The sequence below is a fragment of the Apteryx rowi genome, unplaced genomic scaffold, assembly GCF_003343035.1.
Source record: "Apteryx rowi isolate R43461 unplaced genomic scaffold, aptRow1 scaffold_177, whole genome shotgun sequence".
NCBI classification, from domain to species: domain Eukaryota; kingdom Metazoa; phylum Chordata; class Aves; order Apterygiformes; family Apterygidae; genus Apteryx; species Apteryx rowi.
Window position 1 is genome coordinate 394,152 of NW_020448052.1, and position 26,489 is coordinate 420,640.

The following is a 26,489-nucleotide window of genomic DNA, read 5'->3' on the forward strand; positions in this document are numbered from 1 at the left end:
GGGGGTTTTCTTTTGTTTTGTTTTTTGTTTTGATGTACAGAGGCCAGTGTGTGTATTTTGGTGAACTGCGCAGCCATTAATTTTAGAGGGACTATTTTAGGCTTTGGACTTTGGTAAGTAGTTCAAGACAGTCTGAAATTTCCTGAAAGCTAAGCAGCAGCATCAGTAGTGATTCATAGCTTTATCATGGTCTCATCAAAGTCACAACTCTGTCTGCAGTGTACATGCAAATACAGATGGAAAAATTGATGCGGAATTATGAAGAAGACTGGACTGATGGATTAAATAGGATATAGAATAGTCTCAGGATGAGGCCAACTTTATTCTGTTGGAGCATGGGAGAAAAGGGAGCAGAATACATGTGAAGGCAACCTCTAAGGAAACAGCATTCTTCAGTCTGGTGAGAGCTGGTTTAAAAAAACAAAAGAAAAAAAAAAAACCTAAACCTTTCTGCTAATGCTAGGAAATCAGGCATTGGTTTGTGTTGATGGGAGAATAAAAAAAAGCCTCCTTAAGCAGTAGTAAATACCTATGGGGGATTGTTATCTTTACTTAAAAGTTAACAAGAGAAGTACCAAGAAAATATCCTAGAGAATAGGGCTTTAAAAAAGCAACAACACTGTAATAACATTAACCTGGAGTTGCCCTAACATAATGATCAGATATTAGTAATGATGTTGTTGGGGGTACTCCGTGTTTTGTCTTAGCCTAGTAAAATATCTAAATACAAGTTGCCTCTGATATCTTCTGATAATTAGATAAGTCAGAAATGTCAGACTGAGGTATCTGTAGCTAAATCTAGTGAGACTAAAAAGGAACAGGCTCTAGTTTTGAGCACTGCATGGTTGGAAAGGCTGTTCTTTGATATAGAAGTCTACTTGAGCTTGTTCCACGTTGTAGGCTGTATCTGCTACTGAGTATCTGAGCAGCATATATAGATAGCATCTGTGTGGTGGTCAAAACAAGTTGTTTTAAGTAACTCTTTCTTTGAGTGATGAGCTCAAAATGTGTTCGAGATACAGGCTCTTTTTATTTTATTTAATGACTGTGTAAGTGTTATTTCTGTATTGCACCTCTAAACTGGCAACAAATCATTGTTGCAAATGTGGTTCATAATAGATGAAGTGGTTTGTGTTTTATGTTCCACTAAAAACTGGCAGCAGGGTCAGACAATTTCACCAGAAGAGGTAAATTATGGGCTTTCATAGCTCAGAGAGAGAGAGAGAGAGAGATCTCACCACTTACATTTTCATGGTTAATGTCCATTTGGGGGATAAATTAATTTTTCATGTATGTTTTGAGGAGGCAGAGTCAAAACTCTTAGCATTTTAATGTCGTTGGGGGATTGTTTCAGCCTCTAGCTATGTTAAATGGGACTAATAATTTCAACTAATCGGTGTCTAACAACTTCTGAAAAATGGAAACTAGTTTAGGAGTGATGTAAAGAGAAGTTTTCCACATTAGTGGAATGTTAGTCAAGTGCTGATGTTCTTAATACAGTTTCCACTGATGTTTGGAGAGAGGGTCTCTTAAGGTCAGCAAGAAAAGGTAACAGTAATGAGTCCCACTCTCAAAAAAATTGTGAAAGCCTGTATATATTTATAAATTTCAAAGCAGGAATACTGATGTCATGTAAAACATTAGTTTGAGTTTGTTTAAAGCCTTTACATCATATTTTCATTAAAGAAATGTTACAGAAGATAGCTTTGGAGTTGAAAGTAAATCTAGAAATAACTAGTAAAGCTGGGGAACTTAAGAATGAGATTTAGTGTCTTTTAGTAATCTTTTAACAATAGATTTTTATCCATCTGAGACAACCTGGCATCAAGAAGTCTTTAGACCTCCACATGGCATCATGATGGGTGAAACTTTTAAGAGACTAGTGGCTTTCGTTTCCATCAGTAGATTTTGAGGGATGCTCACTCAAAATTCTTGTTTTGTAAATCTTCCTCTGCTGGACCAAGTGCTCCTCTAGAGTATGTTTGGGAATCCAGTCTTTCAGTGTCTTCCTCTAACTGCTTCTTTCATCTCTAGCTGTTACTCTTGAGGCTGATCAGTGATTAAACATCATTCCCTTAAAAAAAAAATTGTTAGAGGGACAAGAGCTTCCAAAAGAAAAGATACAATAGTTCATATGTTTTCTGTAGTGCAGGTGTTCCTTTCTTTTTTAGAAACATTGGGTCTCCAAGTCCGTCTCTTACTTTGGGAAGGGTGCTTCTGTTTACGCTGGAAAAACAGACCCAGAAAACCTTGCCGTAGTTTGCTCATTCATATTTTCAGCACAGTTACACAGCATGCAGTAAAGCCAGAGTCTTTAAGTGTGAAAGTTTTTTCAGCATTTTGTAGCAATTGCTGGAGATAGGTTGTCTTGAGCCACTGTTTTCTATGTTTGTTTTCTTGTCCAATTCAACTAAAGCAGTCATTCAGAAAACATCCCAATAACCAGTTCAACATGCCAGAAGAATAAATATCTGTGGCACACTTGGAGTTGCTTTTGATAATACTTAGATATCTAAATATTCCCTTTCATTGTACCAGCTGTATGAGTACTGAAGCTTTCTCTGTATAACATGTTTTTACTTCTGTTTCTTAACTTCTGATATTTTGTATTCATGTGTTGGCTTCTGCATTTCCATATTTTTCTACCTTCGTATTATTTTTAGCTTTAAAGTGAGGAAACTATATATGATCCCAGAATTATTTTTTAGGATATGTTTCTAAAATATTTGCCACTTTATTTCTTTTCACTCAACTCTTTTCGTTTTTTGAAAGTAAGGTTGTAAGGAGCTGGAAATCAGGAACAATAAGTACCATAAGAGGTCCACTCAAGAATCTCTGTGCAAGTGTCATCTCCTCTCCTTCCTCAAATAATTGGTATTCAGCAATACCTTTTCTGAAAAAAAAGAAAAGATGGCCTTGTGAAGTATAGTTATAATCCATTTGTTGAGAGCCTTAGTTGTTTTCTGTGTGCATCTTAAGAAATAGGGTGAGAAGTGTTCATTCTGAATGACTGAAAAAAATGTTGGCCCTTTTGCGGATAACCAAAATTCTTGGCTTCAGATTTATTTCCCTGCTTGTGGCAAACTTGTTTTGCCTTGTGGAAAAACTTGTTTTACAGAATATGTAAAAATATATTTTTTGAAAAGCTTTCATTTTGGCAAAACATTATGAAAATTATTTCTGTTATTTGTAACAGCCTTCTGGATCTGAATTTTCTGAATTCTTGTGTAAGTCTTATCTTGTAACTAAATTTCATTAAAGCCTTCATCTGAGCACTGAATTTAATTGAACTAATGCAAATAAAAGATTTTCTTTATTAAACATGTTTATATCATATATCTTAGCTTCCATATATGCAAAAAGTCTGAATCTCATGGCATCTTGAAAGTGTGCAAGCTCATGGATTAGGTTCTGTTCCCATCTGTAATATCTGGATATATGGTAGAGTGTGATATAGGGTAAATTTACCACTAATGGTTTGAGGAGCTTAAGTACAATCAGTGCATGTACAGTTCTCAAAAATAACTAAGACCTATTTTCAAGAAAGACACCATTACCTAAATTTTCAAGAGCGATTAATCGGAATGTAAAAATATCAGCTCTAAAATAACGCAGGTATTTCTGGAAAAGTTATGCAATTCTAGTTTCGTTTGTAGTGGTGTTAGCTGTTCATTCATAGCTTTTATGCCTCTGTGACACCGTCTTAATACGCCACAGCCTCACTGAAATGTGTAGCTCTGACTAAGATTATCGAGAGTACTGAGAGTAGCTCAGTGTGTTGATGAAGACGTGGGGTAAGCATTCAGGTTCCCTCGGGTACTTCCTGTGAGCCACTCTCTCATTTGAGAGAGTGCATCTTAAAGGCATCTTTAGGGATGGAGAGGATCTGCTGTTGACCTCAATCCACTGCTTTGCCTCATCTACTGTATAATCATTTTGTAAGCAATTAAATACTCATTTTCATCATAAGAGAAAACAAATAATCAGTTCCTAATCAAACTATCAGGTCTTTTAGCATATCCAAGAAGCTTGCTAGGCATCAGACTGTGATGTTACCTTTGAGCTCCAAGACACTTTCGTGTGGTGAATATTTGTTATTAACACCTCTCAGAACCCAGTAGGGCTCGAAAAGGTTTTTTTAGTAAGCACTGACACTGGCTATGTAATTTTTTTTTTTTTTTAACTGAGAACTAAAAGTGGAAGTGAGAAGTAGGACAAAAAGCATTTCTGTAGAATATATCAACCTGGGATTTCTCTTATTCTCAAAGTCTAAAAGTTCTATAAAGATACCTGGATGCCCATATATAATGCAAGATGTTTTTTGATGCTACTACTCAAGGCTTTTGCAACTTTTGTAACTTGATTCCAGATCGGAATTGGTAACTGGTATTTTTGGTGTGCATAAACTAAAGCAGTAGTATTATTATCTATCTTTAGTCATCATTTTCCAGTTTTGGACTATCCTGAAGAGTTTTGGACACTGTTTCCTCCTTAATGGATCTGTTTTATGGTAGACACATCTTTACTGCTTTATTTTTAGAATAAACCAAACATGGTATTTTTCCCTTCTGTAGTTTAATCAAAGATCAGAAAATGCAGAAGAAATGTTTTTGCTTCTTTTGTAGTGAACATTTAAGTAATAAGTAGAATGCCTTGCAATAGCCAATGCATTAACTTGAATGTGCCCCAATTCATGCAACGTTCAGTAATTACCTTGCACTATGTAAGAAATAAACATTGCTGCTATTTTTCTTTTAGATTAGATGTAGTGAGAAAAGAATGCTTTTCTTATTTCCCTAATAGGGTTCCAGATTTTGTGAGGGAAAAGCGTTTTGGAAACTGGCTTAAAGATGCACGAGACTGGGCTATATCTAGAAACCGGTACTGGGGGACACCCATCCCTTTGTGGGTCAGCGATGATTTTGAAGAGGTGAGTAAGAAAACCAAAGTTTCCAATTGACAGAAGAGCTTCTCTGTATTATGAACTGACTGCTTAGTTTGAGAGACTATTGTTATATCTTTGGCTTTTGCAGTCTTCAGTGCCTACTAATAGATCTTAATTGTATGTGTGTATCTATAATAAATGATTAGATATGTATATCTGTGCGTGCATGTGTGCACACTTATGCACATTTTCCTCACTTTTGTTTGAAAATTACAAGCTATTTTTCCTACTTTCTTCACATTAGAATTAGTGATTTTTTTTTCCTTGATGAATTTGCAGTAATGGGAAAACTAATGGAATTAACAAATGCAGTGAGAAAATGGTAAGGAAGAGGTTTGTAATCAGTCCTTCCGGTGTGGTTTTGAAATGCTGATGCTCAGTTACTTAAAGCCAGACAAATTGCTGGAGACGTGAAAGCCAGTCCACCATAGTAGAATGGTGAAAATATATGGTGGTAATATTACAAGTGTGAATGTAGCAGAATGTGCCAATGTGAATCTAGCAGAATGATGAGAATAAACAGTTGTAATGCTACAAATGAATTTAAGTTGTAATGTATCTTGCAGTTGGTAGTATAGAGCTAATTGCACAAATGAATACATGCACAGTTTTGGTGATGGCTGTTTTCTTAGTATCAAAGTTTTCAGACCGTTTCTCAAGGTAAAATGGGGCTTTTTGCTGTGTGGATTAGTTCCATTAGACACATATGATAAGTCTTCCTCATGCTGTAAGGAGGAAATGGTAAGCTATGCTGGGATGTCCATGGAAGCTAAATACAGATGGCAGCATCCCAGGTCTTTGTTTATGCCTCCCTTGAGGTGGAAGTTTTTCATCTTAGACACAGAAGACCCCAAATTGGAAAATATATGCCAGAAAAAGTATTTTACTCTTTTAATCTGTGCTATTGCTTAGATATTTGCCATGAAGCATTTCTATCTCCTCTTCACTGGAAATATGGCTGTTATACTGGGAAATACTGAAGGGGAGAGGGACCCCAAACCTCCTTGCAATTATGGTTCAAGGATCTAAGAAAACCTTGGTATTTGGGTTCTGTTTATGCTATCAGCATGTTTGTAAACTGCTGTACTGGAAAACCAATTACTTTTTTCTCATATAATGGTAAAGTTTAGTTTGAAGACTGACAGCTTATACCTAAAGTTATGAATGAATGTTAAAATCCTTTATTCAGTATAATGTTTTTTTTTTAAGATAGAGAAAGTGTTCAGTTTTATGCTGAAGTATTGCAAGATTTTGTTCTGTAAGTGAAAAGGATTGTGGAGAGGATGTATTATTAGAAGTGAGTGTGTGGGAATAATATTTTATTTGCTGTCCTGTTTCCTCACTTCTATATTTCTGTGTGAATGGACTTTTTTTGTTGTTCTTGCTTTTTTTTAAGGGTTGGTTTGTTTTCAGTAACAGTATAATGTTGAGCTTGGAAGAGTAACCTTTCCTTTGAAATTAAGTGCAAATATTCCTCAGGGTTTGGCATTCTGGAAAATGATGAAATGGTGTTGTATTTTTCCCTATGTGTTATAAAATTCTGCTTACTCTAGAGACCCATGGTTCAATAGTCTAGTCTGACTTCTGGCCACATTAAATTTCAAGTTAGGTATGTTTTTATATTCACTCCCTTTTATGTGGGGGGATATAGCTTAAAAAATAAATTTTACATTGGGAGCGGATGTAAGACTTAGTCTGAGCTCTACTCTCGTAAGGATCATATTCACTCAAAAAATTCCTGACTTCAGTTTTAATGTGGCCTAATATCACATGAGGCTGCTGAGCCTCCTCTTCCTGTCTTTTCCTCAAAAGAATGGTTGGCATATGATTATGCTAGGTATATTAGATTCTGGGGATGTTATAACAATTTCTTATTTAATATACAGTAAGGTGAATTAATTGGTATTAAAGTGAACTTTGTTACAAATCAATATCTAGTGTCCCACAGTTTTATTTTAGCTTTTATTTTAGTTTTATTTTAGCATAATTATCAAGTAGAGACACATAATGAAAGGTAACTTCTTGAAGCTTGTGTTTATTACTCAGTGCATTTCTGCAGACAGTTTATAGCTTCAAGCTCTCAAGCGTTAATGATTTTCTCAGGGTAGGAATGCATCTCATTTGGACTAGATAATATTTTTTAATATAGCAACCAAGTTTATAAAGCAGACTGGTTAGTTTTATATGACTTGCATGCAATTGATACTGTTAAATACTTACTGATGTTACAGAAATTCTCTTTGACTGGTTCATAGTGCTTGTCACTCATTTAAAAACTATGAGCCCTCTGCTGATTTTGGTGTGCTTAGTCTTGGATAACAGATTTGGGAATGGAGGACTCTAGTTATGCTCTTTTTAAGTGTGAGGGAACTTTTTTTAGGTTTGTTGCCAGTCTGCTTTGAGCCTGTTCTGCTGTGGATGGTCATGCTGTTCCCAGGCTGCCACTTCAAACTGACCTTACCCATGGTTTCCTTCACTAATTAGTCTTCATAAGCTTCTTTTAAAGATCCTAGAATATTTTGCTGATATGCTGATACACTGGGTGGACTTCTTTCTTTCTTTCTGTCCATGAACACACCTGATTCTTTGATTGTAAGTCCTTAAGAGGTCTGAAATGACAAACCAATAAAAGCAAATATTCTTACTTAATGTAGACTGTAGAACTATGCCACAGGATCATTTTGAGATCCATGAATGCTCCGGGTTGACTTGACTCTTGCTACTTACATGGATATCCCAGATACTTTGAGTTATAATGCTAATGAACACTTCATTAGTGGTATTTATCCTTGAACTCTGATTTCACATTGGGTCTCAGTGCTGCTGAAACAGGATTAAACAGCCCCCAGTCCCAGCCTCTTATTTCCATCTTTGCTGTCCTATAGATGTTGATATAGCTGTTTTTGTAGCCTGAAAAATAAAATAGGGAAGGAATTCCTATGGAAGAAATGAATCTGAAGCTATTGCTTTGATTTGAGGGCATGAACTGATTTGTTCCTTGCGGAGACCAGGGTGAGGTCTAATGAGAGGGGTTAGACTCAATTGCCATCTGCTTGCTGCATTGTTCCGGTGCTTTTCTCTGAAATACCGCATGTGAGCTCCTCCTGGGCCAGAGGCGCTCCATCCCTGGGACTTGGGCAGAGGCATTCTTGTTCCCTGTGGTGGTAAGTGTTCCTCTGGTGCTTGCTGGATTTAACATGTGGACTTCTGCTGCTTCTGGTGTTTCCTCTGTATGAGTATGTTCTGGAAGGTACAGTTCTGTGAATACATCTGATACGCAGAATCTTACTTGCGTATTGAAATGCTTGGCTCAAAAAGCAACAAGTAATGGGCAGCTTTGTACCCCCTGCATAGTGTGAGAGTGTATTCAAATGCTAAAGTTTGCCAAGCTGAAGTAGTCGCTGTGTCCCAGGGTGTGTTTTCCCTACGCTGCTGTTAGACCCTTTCTTTGCTAGTAGCACTGAACTGGCACCTGCTCAGCTGCGCTGGTGCCATTGCTCATGGGGCCCGCAGTGAGTGAAGAACCGATTTAAGTTAGAAGCAGTTTGGTGATAAATGCATATTTTTAAACCTGGATTAATTCCCCGGTGTGGTTTATTGTACAAACTTGCAGACGGTTGTACTTGACCATCATAACCATCATCATATCATACTTTATTTTCAGTGCAGAAATAAGTATAGAGGTAATGAAAAATTACATTTTGAAAGTTCTTTAACAACCAGAGATAATAATTAATAATGCAGATCATCATTTGGCTCAGACTGGGGGGGGGGGGGAGGAACAAAGGTGTGTTTTTATCTGCTCTGCACTTTGACTTTTTTTGAATTTAAATATACCAAATCCTTTTGGTTTAATCACAATTTTTGTGTACGTGTATACATACGTATATAATTAAGGTTGGCTATAGGAATTGGTCAGTGCCTTGACCGACTTCTGGTATCCCAAGAGAAACTTTGAAAATTATCTTGTGAAAAATGGTTAACCTACTTACAGCTTTTCTTCTTTATGTTGGTACATTTAACTCCTCCCCTGTCAGATCTGCATGTCAAAAGCCAGTTAGTTATTTCCAAGGCAACTCTAATTTGGAATGATAGCGTGTGGGATTGGGCCTTCGATATCTGGACCAGTTTGGCAGCTTGTGGATCGTGACTCCTGCTTGATGAGAGAGGGCTGCAGGGCTCTAGAAGTGTTAAACTTGATTAAGACCTAAAGCAAGCTATAGGAAGCTTTGCTTTTCTCCTTCTCTCCTACATACAATTTTTGAGAACTGTGTGTTTCATCAGCATTTCATGACATCAATGCAAATCTGTCGCCGAAGTTTATTGCTGTTTTGCTAGATAGTGTGTTGGTGCAGTAAAAATGAGAGAAATCTGTGGGTTTTTAAAATCATCCTCTTCGCCAATTGTGATTTAAAATTTTTTTGTATTATATTTATTTACCTTGAATAAGATGCCATTAATGTGAACAGTCTAGCATACCTGGGAAGGAACATTTCTAGTCAGTTATGAGCTATTTAGCTGCTTACCTGAGCCTCAGAAGATAAAGCTGGGATCTGAAACTCCTATCTCTGTAGAAGAGTCAGGATCACGGAGTTTTCAGAGCTAATAATTTTATGGGTTGTTTTTAAACAAACAAAACCTTTGTTTACTACCTGCCAACACTTTTTCTTCCAAGCCTCTAGTTATTTTAACTAATTTAATTAATTGTATTAAATCAGGGCAGTGGTCTCTAACTTGATGCTTTCTGCTCTGTCATATTGAACAATGGAACTTTTCAGTTGCTTTTACAAGATATTAGCTGACACGCTGCTCTCCTGCCTGATGTCCCCCCCCCCCCCAAAAAAAAGGGTGCAGTATGCAAATTACTGGCTAAATTTCTTGAGTGTCTCTTTCAGGTAGTTTGTATTGGATCAATGGCAGAATTGGAAGAGCTGACAGGAATGAAAGTCACTGATATCCATCGAGAAAGGTCAGTCACAGGGACTGTGAGCCTGTCATTAAAAATACGTAAACAAGAGTAAGAAATTTTGGGTTTTGTTCAAGCTCTGCTAAACCAATTTAGGGAAAACAAAGGTAGTAAGATAATTTAAGGTTTGTGATTAAAATGTATAAATTTTTCCTTTCTTCTGTCTTAGACTCTGTCAATATGAAATCTATAAAATAGCTTTGAATTATAAAAGTTGTTAAAGTAAATTGTTCCTCCTCTTGTAAGAATTGTTAAGATTAAAAACAAATAATTCCCATCTTACCCAATGTAATATGGCATATTATTGGAATAATGGCATAACTTGGAATTTTTTTGTGCTAGTTCTGATTTAGAACCTATCTATCTTCTTCTTTCTCATAGTATTGATCATCTACTTATCCCTTCACGCTGCGGCAAGGGCTCATTGCATCGTGTCCCAGAAGTTTTTGATTGCTGGTTTGAGAGTGGAAGTATGCCTTATGCACAAGTCCATTATCCATTTGAAAACAAAAAGGAACTTGAAGATGCCTTCCCTGCTGACTTCATTGCTGAAGGCATTGACCAAACCCGAGGATGGTAATTTTCTGTCACATATTTTTGTCTTATGCCTAGCACATATTTATATCTGGATGATCCTTTAATCTTGTGTAGTGAAGGGTGTGATTCCTCCACCCCCCTTCCCACTCCCATTAAAATACAAGGTATTCTAAAGCTCGATGACCAAAATCTTGCAGAAAGAAGACATGTTAGCAAACAGACTTCCTAGTTCTTGTGGAACATGTCATTAGGTAGTAGGGCAGATCTAGTCAGGAAGAATCTCAGCAACTGACTTTTCATAGAACTTGATTTATTTACTACAAATTGATGAAGCCACATCTGGAATACTGTGTCCAGTTCTGGGCTCCCCGGTACGGAGAGACATGGAGCTACTGGAGTGAGTCCAGCAAAGGGCTACTAAGATGATTATGGGACTGGTGCATCTCTCATATGAGGAAACGCTGAGAGAGCTGGGACTGTTCGGCCTGGAGAAGTGAAGGCTGAGGGGGGGAAAACTTACCAGTGTATACAAATAGCTGATGGGAGAGTGTAAAGAAGATGGGACCAGACTCTTCTCAGTGGTGCCCAGTGACAGGACAAGAGGCAACAGGCACAAACTGAGACACAGGCAGGTCCATCCGAACATGAGGAAAAACTTTTCTGTGAGGGTGACTGAGCACTGGAGCAGATTGCCCAGAGAGACTGTGGCATCTCCATCCTTGGAGATATTCAAAAGCTGTCTGAACAGAGTCCTATGCAACGTGCTCTAGGTGAACCTCAACTGTTCTGTGATTCTGTGAAACAGAGCAGCAATTGAATCAGTTGAAATGGAAGCAGACATTTCAAGAATTCAACATTTCAAGCCAGTATATACGCTAGTAATTCTCACCTGCCTGACTGAATTTGAATTTTTGGTTTATATAAGTGGGAAGAAGCCAAGTTTAAGTCAAACACTGTGTTATTAGTATCTCGTTATAGTTTACAGAAATCAGCTTTTCTAACTTTAAACTTCTAAGTTCTGGATGATTCTGCTCACTGATTCCTCTATGGATAAATGCTTTTCAACCATTAATTATTTTTGTTTAATTTCACATGTTCTCTGGGTAATGTTCTCCTTTACATATATATATAGTGTGTGCGTGTATACATACATGTATAGAGTTACATAAAAGTAGTTTTAGAGTTCTGGCATTTGTTCTATTTTTGAAGCTTGCGAGGTTGGCTGTGATGACTGACCAATTTTTAAGACTAGTATTTATATTTTTTCTAGATTTGTTAGGTTATTTTCAAGTAGAACTTTTGTTTCTATCAGATAACTTGAATTATTAGTGTTAGGTAAGCTAAATTCCTCTAATGTGTAGTTGGCACCCTCCTCCAACCCCCAACCAGAGACCAACAAAACAGTAAGTTGTGTGCTTTTGCATGTTTGTAAAATGAGAGCAAGATTTATATGTACTCTCAAAGCTAGCAGGCTTGAGCAAGGAAACATTTGAGCCATAATCCTAAATAAAAATAAGTTTCATGAATATAACAAAAGGCATCTTCAATTTTCAGCACCTTGTGATTGAAAAAAAACTGTCTAGCCCCTCAAATCCATTAAGCTACATGTGTAAGTTTGGCAGTTAGGAACCACTTCAGTCCCATTTAGTTAAACGTGGACTCCTCATGGCTGATTAGATACTTTCTCAGAATATAGCTGCATCTTAGCTTTCTGTTTAGTGCTATGCATAATGTTTGTAGTGGATCCCCAAATCGGTGCTTCAGGTACCTCAGAATTAGGATAACCTGATAAATTTGGTGTAAAATCTTCTGACTTTTATTATTACAGTGACAAAATACTCTGCTTCCTGTCTGGATCTGGGCTCTTACTCGCATTTTCTTTCACTTTTTCCAGAACTAGTCTTTGTAAGGCCATCTGTTTGTGTTGATCTTTAATTTTGTGCTCCCCACAATTGCATATCGCGGTTCTAGTTGTGGTGGCTTTCGGTGTTGGTGTGAGTAAGCAAGCACTACTTGGTAGCTTGAATTCCAGCCATAGAGAGACGTATTAATTTCATTTGCAGGTCACTGTTTCATGCTTGCTGCTTTTCAGCAGTGTTGTATCCAGTATATTGAGTGAACCCTGTGTTTCCTCATTTAGCTTCTTATGTTTTCTTTAGTATTGCATATAGCATGTGGATACAGCACTGTTAATTTGAGAAATGTTAGTCTACTAGATGCATTATATATAAAATGGAATTTTACATATTTTATATGATAAAATATGTATCTTCTGTGTCATCTTGAAGAGAAGTGTAGGTATCTTTTTCTTTACCTGGGAGAAAAACTGCATATTCTGCAGCAGCTGTGCTTTGGGGACGACGGGAAGCTACTACAGTGTTAAAATAAAGAAGGAATGGAGAAAAATAGCTAAAACATTGTAATACTTTCGATTTCATGTACTATTAATATCCTTTGTGTAACATTGATCATTTTGCTCATGAAAGAATTCAAACCTTAGAAGAAAGCAATAAACAAGAGGGAAAAATAACTGAATAAATAAAAATTCACTTGAGAAAAGTGCCAAATAAAAGAAGGAGATGATGAAGACGCATAAAATGATTAACAGCATGCAAAAGACAAAGTCAGAAGCTGATTTTTCTCCCTGCAACATTCTGTAAAGGGGCACTGATTGTAATTTAGATGCCAAAAAATCAAAACCAATAAGAAATATTCCTACAACATGTAATCAATCTAAGAACATGGAGGGGAGCTACTAAATAGTAAAAATTAAACAGGATTAAAAATGATCTGGATACTTATGTAGGTACAAAATCTATTCATGTAAGTTGCAGTGAAAATACAGGATTTTAGGTTTCAGGGTTTATTGTGCTGCTGTTTGAGACTGGGATGAAAAGGTGGATTAGTATGTGTCACGCTGCATTGTGTCTTTCAGTGCTATTGTTTGAAGCATGTGTGGGAGACATGACAGGTGAAAAGACAAGTCTGATCTCATGTGCTTCCAGTGAAGCACTCTGTAGTGTCATTAAGAATTTCTGATTTTTACAGAAGTAGGCCTTTATGTAGTCATTATTATGGTATTAATCTAAATTTGAGGCCACTGCAATATCCAGATCTGCTAAGCTATCACTTTCCCGGTTTACAGGGCTCTTTTCTATATTAAATGGTAAATGTAACCTGGGGATTCACAGTTGACTGATACTGACCTAACTGCAAGCTGCTGCTGAAAGAGACACCTCCTCGTTCCCTTCCCTTAGGAGGCTGAACCAAATCATCTCACTGATTCAGCAGAAATTTGGCCCTGGAAAAAGAATAAGACATGCCCAAACTGATGAGAATGCAAGTTGTGACTGTTGTTGTGGACATGTGCCCACGTGCTTTAGTATGAGCCCACGCGCTTGCGTACTGTAGGCCATGTGCGAACAAGGACAATAAACACTTTCACGTTACAGTTGGCGTAAAAGCTGAGAAGTTTTCCACTTACCTAAGTTTATTCTTCTACAATGCTAGACTCATCTCTCTTGTTTGTGGGTGAAATGTCAGAACGCTTTCTTCAGTGTGCGATGCTCATACCTTTCCCACTGTGCTCCTGTCTGCTAAAAGCTGGTGCTTTGGTAGCAGCTAGCACTCTGTGGCTTGCAGGAGAAGCTTTTTTTGTGTGCGTGTGTGAAAGAGAAGTTAGGGTGGAGGGTGTCTTTTGGTTTTTTGGGGGGTGGGTGGGCTTTGTTGTTTTTACTAAAACAGGTGACCAAGGCAATGAACTAGGAGAGTGATCTTTCAATGACTGTCCATATGGATATAGAAGGACCAAATTGCAGTTGTCAGTGCAGAGGAAACAATGTTGCAGTGGTTGGGATGCCAGAGTGACAGGCTGGACAGACTGGTTGGAAAGGCCCTGTCTCTGACTTGAGGTAGGAAGATGCGACAAGATTTATAGCCATAGTAAGGATGTGATGATCTACAGGGGATTCACACCTGAAGGTTGCTGGTGCGAATCACAGGATCATGGAGTTACCCACAGTGTTCAAGAACAGAGAAGATGGGGAGGAAAGCTTTCTGCCTCTTGCGGGGAGGGGAGGAAGAGAAGACAAGCAAAGAAGTGGATCTCTGTTTCTGTATTGTTGACTTTTTTTTTTTTAACATTAGTTTGGCTGACAGCTATATATCTGTGAGGACGTAACTGAGAGGCAGACTGAGATGGTGAATGGAATAAGATGTGGCAGAGAGATAAATCTAGGAAGTTGTCAGAAACAAATGTGTCTGTGGACAAGATATTTGTGAAATTAGGTGCCAAGAGTCAACCTATAAAAATGTTTGGGATGAATGAGGTGAATTTTCTGAAGGATAATCTGAAAGAGGCTCTGAAAAAGAGCCACATAAGCCAATCTTTGACTAAGCTGTCTCATAGCTGAGGTTAGCATATTGGTTATCAGATTTGACAATGCAAATTTAATAAAAATTATAAGAAGTTTTTGTATATATTCTCTCAGTGTTCATGGTCCATCTGTAAAAAAAGAAAAAAAAAAATTCAGAGTTCAAACAGTATTGAAGTATCTTTTAGTTATGCTTAATTTTTTTAATTGAAAATACACCTGCTGTAATGATGTGAGAATTTGCAACTATTTTGCAAACACTGAATAAGGTTTGTCAGTGGGTTCTCCCATACTAAATGCAGAAGTAGTGCTGCATTCGTAAGGAGCTGTAAGTCTGTTAGGCTTGATGTGTCGATCATCTGAGTAAAAGTTTAGAGGTTTTTCTCATGAAGGCTAAAAATGAAGATGGGGATTTTGAGTACATATATGCATGTGCAAGGGGAAGATTCCTGGTTAAAATTCATCAAATTACAATGCAATTTAATAAAGAGCATTTGTATCCTGTAGTGTGAATTGAGGTAATTCTGAGAGCTGAAAGCCTGTCTGAGGGAGAAGCATCGGGGCTGTCAGGTGAGCCCCTTCATAAATGCAGTACTGTGCACAGCACCCTCTGCAGGGCTTTGGACCCTCAGGTGTCAGTGATGCTTTCCAATTATACATAGCTTTCTGATAAAACTGCTTTAGTAAAAAAAAGATTCATCTGCATATTCCAAAGTGTTTCTCCACTAAATATGCAAATGAATAGTTCTGAGGCATAACCTCCTGTGCCTTAAGTCTAAATCAATTAGCTTGTATAAAATCATCTGCTGTTTTAAGGTTGCTAAGCAATAGTCAGAATGATAGTCTTGTTTAACTGGAAAGGCTGGGGCCCAACCTGCAGTTGCTTTCTTGAAAGTAATTGCTGCCAGCGCAGTTGCAGAAGCTCATGGATATCTCCTTTGGCGAAGGTTCTGTCTTTTGAGTATGAAATTATCACATCATCTCACACCACCACTTAATTTCTCCAAATATAATCAGATATTGACAGATTGAACAATAGGTGCCTGTGCTTGTTCCAACACTGGTTTCTCAAGTGTCCTAGATAGTTTATAGAGTTACGGTAAATGCATCAAATAATGTCTTTTTTTTCTCCTGTTAAACTACTGCCCCTTGTTGTGGGGAACTTAAGGAAGTGGCCAGTTTAGCCAGCTCAGTTTGATCCGGAGGAGGCTCCGCTCTTTTTCGATGACTTGCTTATACTCTTAGCAGTATCTGTGTTCCAGTATCTGCTCGGTTGAAGAATACGTGAACAAACAACAACAAAAAAGCCAGTATGGTCTCCTGCATTATACTGGGTATTCCTGCTTGATCCTGATGTGTTCTGAGGCTTACAGGGTGCAAATAGGGAGCTCACTCAGGGACAAAACTTTCTTCTCTGTATTAAAAGCTAAAATGCTGCAATTCTCTTCACAACTTTTGTTAATGCTTACTACTATAACTTATCAGCCTTCTTGGGCTGATCCTCTTCTGAGTCTCTGCCACATGAATGTTCCACATGCTTAAAATTTAAGTATGTTAGAGTAAAACAATAGAACCAAAATTTCAGTTATAATGAAGGACATGCCATGTACTTAGGAGATACTTTTTAATTGTCTCTTTTGTTTCAGGTTCTACACTTTGTTGGTGCTGTCCACGGCTCTTTTTGGAAAGCCTCCTTTCAAGAATGTAATTGTAAATGGCCTAGTTCTTGCCAGGTTTGTATATTAGTCCTTTCCTAAACAGATTTTTATTCAAAGCAAATTGCAGATAAGTGAATTGCAAATTAAATCTGAGATGGGCTTTGGAGCTAAGACAAGACTTGTCAGGGGGATACCAGTGTTGCAGTAGGTAAGCGGTATCCGAGAGCGTGAGGTTTATACATCCCAGCTACGTGATGCACTTAATTATTTCCAGCAGGATTAGTCCTGCCTAGTGAAAGAAAAACTAGTAACGAGTCAGCGTAGGAGAGCATAGGAAATAAATGATGCCTGTTATGCAGAGTAAAGGAGGTAACTTGCTTAAAATTACATCTAAAACAACATTTGTATTTGTGTTCTTTTATTTTCACGTTTTGCTTTGCCAGCAGGTTGGAAGGATTGATTCAAAACAAGGGTGTTTTTCCCCTCTACCTTCTCCTCCTAATTTCGCTAGGGAAGACTGATTTTTTTGCTTGGATTTGTAGTTTGGGAGCCTGGTGTTTTCAGATGCTTTCATGGGTTCAACAGTCATATTGAAATGGGTTACTAATATATTATCATGTGTTTGCTACCAAGAACATAATACGACAGGAAAAGTTAAGCTGGATTTGAAGGGGGGAGTTATTCCTTACCCCCATGTATTACAAGAATTCTGGGAATTTATTTCTGCACTCTGATATTTTCTAGTGATGGCCAAAAAATGAGCAAAAGGAAGAAGAATTACCCTGATCCAATGAACATTGTAAATAGTTACGGAGCTGATGCACTAAGGTAGGATTTTATTAATTAATGTACAATCTGGTATGTAAGCTTTCTGTTCATAGCAAACATGTCCCAGAAGAGCTGCTTATGGATTTTTGACAATTAGCAGTAGCAAGGAAGGTAATTTTAGAAACTTCCAGAGCCCTATCGCTGCCAAATACTGAAAGAGTGGATGACTCAAAGAATTGGCAATAGTTATAGAGCCTAGACTTTCTGTATTGTTGGTTTATCTTCCTTAAGGCTGGTAATAACTAAAGTTGATGTGCTATCTTAAGGCTTTTTGTCAAAAAATGAGTCCAATTCGTACAGAATGGTTCTACTCAAGCTGGCACTCTCTGGTATTGCAGCTAATAGTTCGAGTTCACCCAGTGAAAATTTGAATGAAATCTTTATGAAATCATTAAGTCCTGATCGAACAGATTAGAGCCACACTTCTTCAGGTGTTTCATTAAAATTACACAAATGTGTAAATGTAAATATGCAATAGCCTGGTACTTTGGTTATAGATGCACTAACTAGATGCAGAAAACGGCACTTCAAGGTAAAGGTACAATGAAGACACTAATAACTGAGTTTGTACAGTACTTGTGCATTTTTCAAGAGCCGCATAATTCTTCTTACATAAGAAAAACACTATGGTTGTACGTATTTAATTGTGTGCTACAGCTATATGCAATAGTGATTGGGCTGAATGAATGCTTAGTGAGACTTTTTTGTTTGTTTTAGAAAGATGGTACTTGCTGTGTTCTAGATCTTTTAAAAAAAAAACAGAATAGAAGTCCTTTATTTTTTCAGATTTAGCATTTAAATGACCTGGCAAATGCATCTTCTCATATGTTTACAATGGAGGTTTGTGTGGACTTTTTATATTTGATCAAGATTGTTCTTTAATAGTAATCGAGGTGTATTTAATAGAATATCAGTGAATCTGTGGGTGAAGCAATATGATTGAAAAGGATTGGAGTACTCATATTTGAGATTTTAAATCACAGATGACGTTTCAGTTATATTAAAAAAAAAAAAAATTACCTTGTTTAAAAAGAAACCCAACTCAAGCTCCAGAAGTTATGCTTCCGTTATTCACGTTTTTGTGATTAAAAAGTTAATTCATTTTTCTGCCTGTATACTCATTCTTTAATGTCACATTTATTTATACATACACCCACATAGAGAGTAAAAAGCATTACAGACTAGGTTCATTTATGGAAAGAGCTCTGCAATTCGGTTGTCTGTGCTTATTCACTGAAGCGCTTGATGTGTTCTGTTTATAGCAAAAGCTACAATTGAATTTTCTTTCCTTGGCACTGCTTCCCTGCAGAGTTACTTTAGCTTTTGCAGAACCTTTTTTGAAGTATTTTGAAGTATCCTCAGCAGTAACTTGGTAAACAGATCAGCAGAAAATTTACATGTAAGCTGTTAAAATGAATATGAAATTGAATGGAAAGGGCAAACAGAAGAAGCAGCTCGATGGCACAGTGAATTTAACGCCCCAACCTCAGACTTCCTGAAACTTGAATCCTGTGTGAGATTTGTGCAAATTGCCCCAAACAGTTACGTTTTGCTATTCCTGAGAGCTATGACTCAGGTTGGACAGGTGTCAAAGTTGAAGTACAGTGGAAAGAAAGATGTTGCCTGTCCTGCTATCTAACAGCCCTTTCCTTTTGTGTCTTCTGAGGTGAGTACTGCGGTTAAAAGCAATCTGTGTTAGACTCTTCTCTCAATCCATTTCTAAAATGCAGAACAATTAACGTAATGCCACAGACTACTGTTTTAGTCAGCTGAAAAGAAGGTTACTTTTTTTTTCCCCCCATATAGTGGTATAACAACTTGATCCTGGCTTGATCTGAGGAAGGTTTTTGTTTTCTGCCTGTTGGGTTGTATCACCAGGTTTAACTAAATCGATAGAAATTCACTTTAATCAGCTATCTTATTTCTCTTTCCATATAATAATTAATATAAGCATCTTTGCATTGGAATAGTATAAGAATTTAATATATTTTTAGTACCAGCATGTTGTAAGGCAGTGTAGGTTTGCTATGTTTAAAAAAAAAAAAAAAAAAAAAAAACGGTCTTGAAGTGCTACGGTTTTCTTAGTTTCTCCTCCTCAGAAGGAGACTTCTGATGCTCAGATTCTGCAGAGCGCTCTGCTGAGGTGGGTGTAAAGTTGCAGTTTAGTAGATGCTTTGTAGTTCTGACTAACTCATATCTCTGCCTCCTGAGGAAGAAAACGACAGAGGCAATTTGAAGTGGTCATGTATTATGCAAATCCCAAATTTGTAAGAGACCTGTAGTATCCCTAGTGCCATAATAGCTCTTGTATTAAAACCAAAGTTATGATTTGTTTCAGAAGTCAAACATAAGTAATATCCACATATACAATTAATTGAACAGGAGATTTGATTCTAAATATACACTTACAAATTCTGGTTTCATTTAAAGACTTACTAGTTCTATATCCTGCCTAGCCGTTCTGTGCTTTTGTAGTCTGAAATCATATGTCATGTTTAAAAATAGAGTTCTGAAGTACTGTTCTTAAAATGCTTATTTCTGTGCTACTGATACTTCTGCATTCCTGCCTGTTTGCCGATAGCTGCATTTTATGTGTTCGTGTCTATGCAAGAAGCCCCTTCCTGGAGAACTCCTGGTCTGGTGTTCTTGAGTGTGCTCTGTCGGCTCACATTAAGGTTTTAAAGCTTCCTAAAAGAAGTGCCTGTAAAGATATGTTAGTTTAGACTTATGATTTTAAAAGTCGATTCAAATGTGAGAAAATGAGTTAACAAATTCATTTTTATTGAGAAATGCTAAAATCTTTAAATTGGAATTTTTGGTTTGTTTTTCATATTTGGAAAATTAAATGAAGTGTAGCTAAATTAAGTTCTTATTCAAGCTTTATGCTATCTGAGTAAGACCTGGGATTTTTTTGAGTTAACTTGATAGATACCAATTTCTCTGCAGACAAAATATTTGTTTAGGGAGTAAGATGGGATAATCTACAAAGATGAACTTTTCTGCTAACTCAGTTGATTAAAAATTGCACTGTCTTTGTGTTTTAAGGTGATATTTATTCATGACATTGCAGCAAAAAGTTTGTAGGTTGGTACTGTGTTATTTTGCAGTGATTCATGTCTACAAACTCTAAATTCACTTTTTAATTCCAAATTGCCGTGGAGTTCACTGCTCCTGTGTAGAAGGAAGGCCTTTAACTGTTCTGAACAGGCTATGTTATTTTAGGTTCCACAGTATTTTTAGATTTTCTGGAAACGAGCTGAGCCTCAGTATCCACACCGTGTTTGAAGTCAAAAGCAATCTATAAGGATAAGTAAGAGCTCTTACTTTTCTAGTGGGGTGGGTGTTCAGGAGAAACAACAGATTAATATGATTTACTATGGCTTTAAAATTAGATATACTGAAAAATAGTATTGATGATCTTAAAATCAGCAAATGGGGTAAAGATGGTTTTTACAGAGAATGCAAATTCATGCTCTGGGTCAGCCTTAAGAATCCCAGCAGGTATTTAACCCAAACAGGAGCATGCGTTTCAGCAGTTTCTTCTCCTCTTTTCCTATGCTGACTGACAAATTTAGATAATGCCTCTTTAACTGTGTTCTGGATATTAAGCTGAACAGATAGTGAGAATGTATATGCCATCAGTTTGTGCCTCCTGATGACTTTGCCTCTGTGGCTGCGTTCAAGGACTTCAGCCTGTTCCTGTCGCCCATGAATCTTTTGAGCATTAACAATCTTCTGTGCAGTTGGGGTACTGCCTGTCTTGTACGGAAAAATCACTTCAGTCTCTACTGAAACAGAAACAACCCAGCAAATATTGTAAAGAAAACTAGCTTTTTGACACTTTGTAGTGGAAGCAGCTGGAAAAGAAATCATTAGGGCTCTCTTTTTCTAAAGTATCTATTTTTGAGGAGCAATGCGTATATTTTTAGGCCCGAAGAACATTACTGCAAGGCGTGTTACAGGCTGGGGGTATGTCTTTCCAATGTGAGAAACTGTTAGCTTCAAACAACCTGACTTGAGCAGGATCTCGGCGGACAAGATGGATTACGCTCGTAGATGAACACCCTAGGCTGACACATACATAATTCTGTAGGGGCCTGCTTCTAATATAAGTAGTTCATGTCATCTGAATCCTCTGCTTTGCTCTTTTGGAGCTGCTTTGGGAGCTGAGACACTTTTGTATTTGTAGGAGGTGCATCCATTTTCCTCTTCTTGAGGCTATTTTTCTTGAAAACTTCAGTTTCTGCTGTTTTACTTCAATGTGCCTGTGTTTTGCCTTGCTCCTTTAGTCCTGTATTTGTAATGTGCCTGAACCTTTTTATAATTTGGGAAATTAACTAGATTCAGTAGTTACAAAACAGTAACTTTGAACTAACTTCTGTTATTAAGGAGTTCAAAACATTACTGAAGTAATAGATGCCATTCTCAAGGTGAAGACTAATTCTATGCATTCACTGCATGTTATATTGTGATAGCATCAGAGCATGTGTTGTCACTTCAATCAACTTCTAGACTAAAAATGAAAATCTACATTCTCATTCAACTCTAAATGCAATATTATAAAAATAATCTTCTAGCACTAGGTGGTAAACTGTCATACCTGCAATGTTACATGCTTGCAGTATTGTCATTTTTAGGGTTTATGCTGTGAAACTTCTCCCTTTATCTTCTTTTTGCAATGCAGCTCTTAATTTGCAGCACTTTTAAGTGTATTTCTATTACTATACACAGTTTAAGCTTTTAAATATTGTGTTATTATTTTGTAGGTTATACCTTATTAATTCTCCTGTGGTAAGAGCAGAAAACTTGAGATTTAAGGAGGAAGGAGTAAGAGATATACTGAAGGATGTCTTCCTTCCCTGGTACAATGCCTACCGCTTTCTCGTTCAGAACGTTCAGATCCTACAACACAAGGTACAGAGCTTTTGAGCATGGAAAAGTGGAAGGTTTTTGTGCATTTTCCACTGTTCCGGAGAATTAGATTTATAGAGAAATTCAGGTTGAAAGGGACCTAGATCAGTGTGTGTATGCTTGCTGTTAATTTCCATGTTATCTGTATTACACATAGAGTGGGAGCAGAAGGTAGGAGAGTGTCAAGGCATCAAAAACCTACCCTTTCTCAGATAAAGGTGCTCTTACTCCCTTTTTATTTCAAGTAAACTTGGTGCTAGTGTGTTCATACTCTTGAAATTAAAGAGTAAGACAGGTACTTTGAGTTTGGGGGGTTGATAAACATGCTAAGCCTTGATTCAATTAGCTGCTGCTAGTCACGTTTCTGGGAATACCGGTGGTGCCCTGGATTGCTGTGCTTCTGGGTATGTGCATGTGTGAACATGCATTTCTAACATAAGAATCACTCTCTTTTATACTACATAAATGGATGTCTAAGTATTGGGTCAAATAGTCCAGATAGGTTCTTTATCTGGACTCTGAAGGAAAGTCTAAAGCTTCTTAAAATCAGATATTAAGTACTGTTTGTAAGCGCCCCTCTACTCCTCTCCCTCCAAACTGCTTTTCTGTCCTGCAGAATCAGTAAAGTATTATGAAATTTCTCAGATGGTTATGAACTTCACTATTCTGGCAAACAACAAAATGCATTAATTATACTTCACTATTCTGGCAAACAACAAAATGCATTAATTATACTTTGGCTACCTAAAAAAATCTGCTTGTTTTTTTCAGTTGGGATTGTTATTTTGTTTTTTGTTTTAACCTAGTTGGTTCTGTTGAAGTTGTCATGTGCTCTTAAAAAAAAAAACTGTATTATTTCTTTGCCCCTTCCCCAGATAGAATTAATCTCTTCTTAAAGTCAGTACATTTCTCATAAATGCATCAGATCCTCCTAGATGAATGAGTTATGTGAAATCAGGAGCCATACCCTATGTCTGGAAGCTGTTATTTGTACTACAAACAGGGAAAGAAGTGCTGCATACCAGTGTGCTGTACTGCTTTTTGTCTGTTTTGACAAATACAAATAACTGGCCTCTTTGTAGTTGAAGGTATCGTGTGATGAAATCAGGAGCAGCGTAAGTCACGATTTCTTTGGCTGTTTCTCTTACAGATGTGCTTCTGGAATTTAATGTTCTCTCTTAGAAACCAGTATAATACAGAGTGAGAGTGGCAAAGTATTAGAGTAGATGACGTGGTCTGGTATAGAATTTTTAGTATATACCTATATGACTTGAAAATGTTTTTTGTATTTTTATGTTGATAGGATGAAGGAAGAGAATTCCTTTACAATGAGAACACAGTTAAGGAGAGTAATAACATCATGGATAAATGGATTCTTTCTTTCACCCAATCACTCATTCAGTTCTTCAAAGCTGAAATGGCAGGTATGCACATATATATGTGTGTGTGTGTTTAATTTTTTGTTAGAGAAATAGGCATTTAATCCATAGTTTTCCAGATTTCGTGTGAGACATACAGTTCAGGTAAAAGGAAGGAAATCTATAACTAGATACCTTAATACATAGAATACTGTTTTCATGAAACTCTTTTGTGTTTGGGGGCGGGGGGAATCCCCACTCATCCTATGAGCTCAGTAGTGTAGCTTGTTGCTGTAACAATATCTTCTGCAGCACTTGAGGCAACTAATATTATTATTATAACAGTAACTGAAAGACAGCAGTAAAAATAAAGCCAAATAAAATTTGGAAAAGCTGTAAAAAGGGAGAAAATGTGGAGTGATCACATTAGCTAAATAAAAGAATATTGAGAAGTGCATGGGCATAGAGAATAAATTTTCCTTTACGCAGTTCCATGGAGCGAGTTTCTTTATAATCATATTGGGACTGTGTGCAGCAGGAGAGAATATTGTTAGGATATTACCTAGTTTTAGAAAGATACTTTAATGATTTTTTTTTTCCTGCATACGTTGCATTTTTCATCTTCTGCTACCTCTCAATGCTCACATTATATTAAGACAATTTAAATTGTGAAAGGGAAGGTGCAAGAGCCCCCTAAAGTAGTTAGTCTGGTCCAATGAGCTTACAAACTCATGAATAAAATTCTAATATGATTTGAAGGGATTTTAGTACTTTTAAGGGCACTAGAAAGCTAGATATTGGAAAGGATGTGGCTTTTGCCATTGTAGTCCCTTTTTATAAATAAACAACCCCCCTAGCCATTGATCTTAAGTTGCTCCATAAGAATTTTTAGAAGCCTTCTACAGATGTACTTGGACTTGGGGAAAGAAAGTATTGGTGGGGTAATAGAAAGTTAGGAAACATCTAAATGCCAAATCTGAGCTTAAGAGACAAGACAATCCTCCTCTGCTTCAGTCATCTCTTGAATTCCCCTCTCTTAGACTGGTACCAAGATAGTGAGAAAGTTTATCTTGCTAGGGTAGATAAAGTAGCTCATTTTGGTGATTACAAGATTCAGGTGAGATCATTTAAAAGCTTCTTGTTAAAGGGAGAAAGAATCATCAAGGTACTGATAGGCATACGGTGAGAAGGGTCTCTGTTGTCAAAAGACACAGCTTCTTCCTAGAAGTTTTGTCCTTTGAAGTTTGGTAGAGTTGTGTGTTGAGTTTCATGTGTTGCCAAACAGAAATATGTACAGCCTATCCAAGGTAAAGGGCTTCTTATACGGAGGAAAGTATTTTGGAGGAAAGTGGAAGATTAATTTGTGAATGTGTACATGGGTATGGGGTTTAAACAGAAGTAGTATTTGTAGGAAGATGATAGTGGGGCTGGAGACTGGAATTCTCTGCTCTGGGTTTCTAAGAGGAAAACCAAGCTAGTTAAATAGGATGCGTCAGCTGCCATCTTTACAAAGCAAAAGATCCTTTAGAGAAGGAGAAGAAAATTCCCTTTAGAAAATGACTATGTAAGGACCATCAGACTGCGGTAGTATTGATAAATGCTTTGTCTTTTGTGTTAGGTGAGGATAACCTGATGCATTCATCAAATGAGTGGCACATCTTATTTTGAAGTGAACAATAAACGTGATTTTTTTCAATTTATCTTTCTGCATAAACTCTCTGAATTCAGTCAGCCAGGTATTAATGTGATGCATTAATTTAGTGTATTGCCTCATGATAGTCTGTTATACTAATTAAGAGGGAAAAAAAAGCTTAGTTTTGGATATATATGTATATATTTTAAACAGAATTCCTACTTCATATGACTTGAAGTAGGGGAAATGTCCTTTACAGAAAGAGACAAGGGAAGCTCATAATGGTGACTGACAACCTCAAGAGCTGGATAGAGGAGATAATTAAATACAATACACAAGCTTCATTTTGGAAGCTAAGATATTGCAAATGCTGAATAAATGAATGCAGAAGCTGTTGTGGATGTGGCGTGATGGAAGCAAAAGTAGATGATTGAGTTTGTCAGCTAATGCTGTACAACTCCATCACCTGCAGGATGCATAAAATAATTCGTTGCCTCTGCTATGTCTGGTAAGGCCTGAGCTGGAACATAGTGGAGGCAGCGCTGCTGAGGTGATATTTGGGCACTATCCTTCCAGGAAACAGCTCTGTTTGCATAATAACATACTGTTTGCGCGCCCGTGTGTATGATCACGTGTAAGAACGCACAAGCCTGAAACCCTGAGTGGCGAGGAGGCATCACAAACCAGAAGAAAGCTGCGATTCAGCTTGGCTTCTTCCTACTTGCTGAAGTGTGTTTTATAGCGGAGCTCAATTTCACACCAATTGCCTGTCTCTAGAAAAACGTTCACAAGTCTGTTATTGCCAAATATGTTTGTTAAGTAAAATTTATGTTAAATCTGCCCAATTTGTACAAGTGGTTTGAATATCCAGCAATATTTCAGCCTAAATGGAGTCCCTGAAGATTCCTGTCAGTTTATTTTACTTCTCCCTTAAATAAGGTGAGGTTAGCGTGATCCAGCTCCTGGACACTTTAGGGAGCCTAGCAAAACTTAAGAAAAGGCAGCTGTGTAACAAAACCTCTGTTACTGATGGCTTGGGGAAAACTTCAGACTTCCCCAAGCATATGCAATTAGAGAAAATGAGCCAACTGAAATGATGCTACTTTCTGATACGTGCTGTTCGTGGAAATTTGGCAAAACTTAAAACGTGTTTAAACCATACTCATTTGTGCTCATAAGAGAGGTTTTGCTCATTTTGCCATCATGTAGCCATCATCTCTGTTTTAATAGGTGCTCAAAACTGGAGCTGTAGAAATGGTCTCTTTAGAAGTGCTTGAGTT

At 37.2% G+C, this 26,489-nt stretch overlaps 1 protein-coding gene across 13 annotated transcripts in view; it reads left to right on the forward strand.

Annotated features, from left to right (window-relative positions):
• The window catches only part of IARS (isoleucyl-tRNA synthetase), a 115,498-nt gene that overhangs the window by 51,868 nt on the left and 37,141 nt on the right, over positions 1-26,489 (forward strand). For all 13 annotated transcript variants that reach the window (XR_003252730.1, XR_003252732.1, XR_003252733.1 and 10 more), the window contains 7 exons: positions 4,804-4,930; positions 9,841-9,914; positions 10,293-10,487; positions 16,468-16,554; positions 17,224-17,307; positions 22,074-22,221; positions 23,522-23,642. Coding sequence is in view for 5 of the 13 variants with exons in the window: in XM_026061195.1 (XP_025916980.1) it covers positions 4,804-4,930; positions 9,841-9,914; positions 10,293-10,487; positions 16,468-16,554; positions 17,224-17,307; positions 22,074-22,221; positions 23,522-23,642 (836 nt within the window). In the remaining 8 variants the exon portion in view is untranslated. The remainder of the gene's footprint in view (positions 1-4,803; positions 4,931-9,840; positions 9,915-10,292; positions 10,488-16,467; positions 16,555-17,223; positions 17,308-22,073; positions 22,222-23,521; positions 23,643-26,489) is intronic.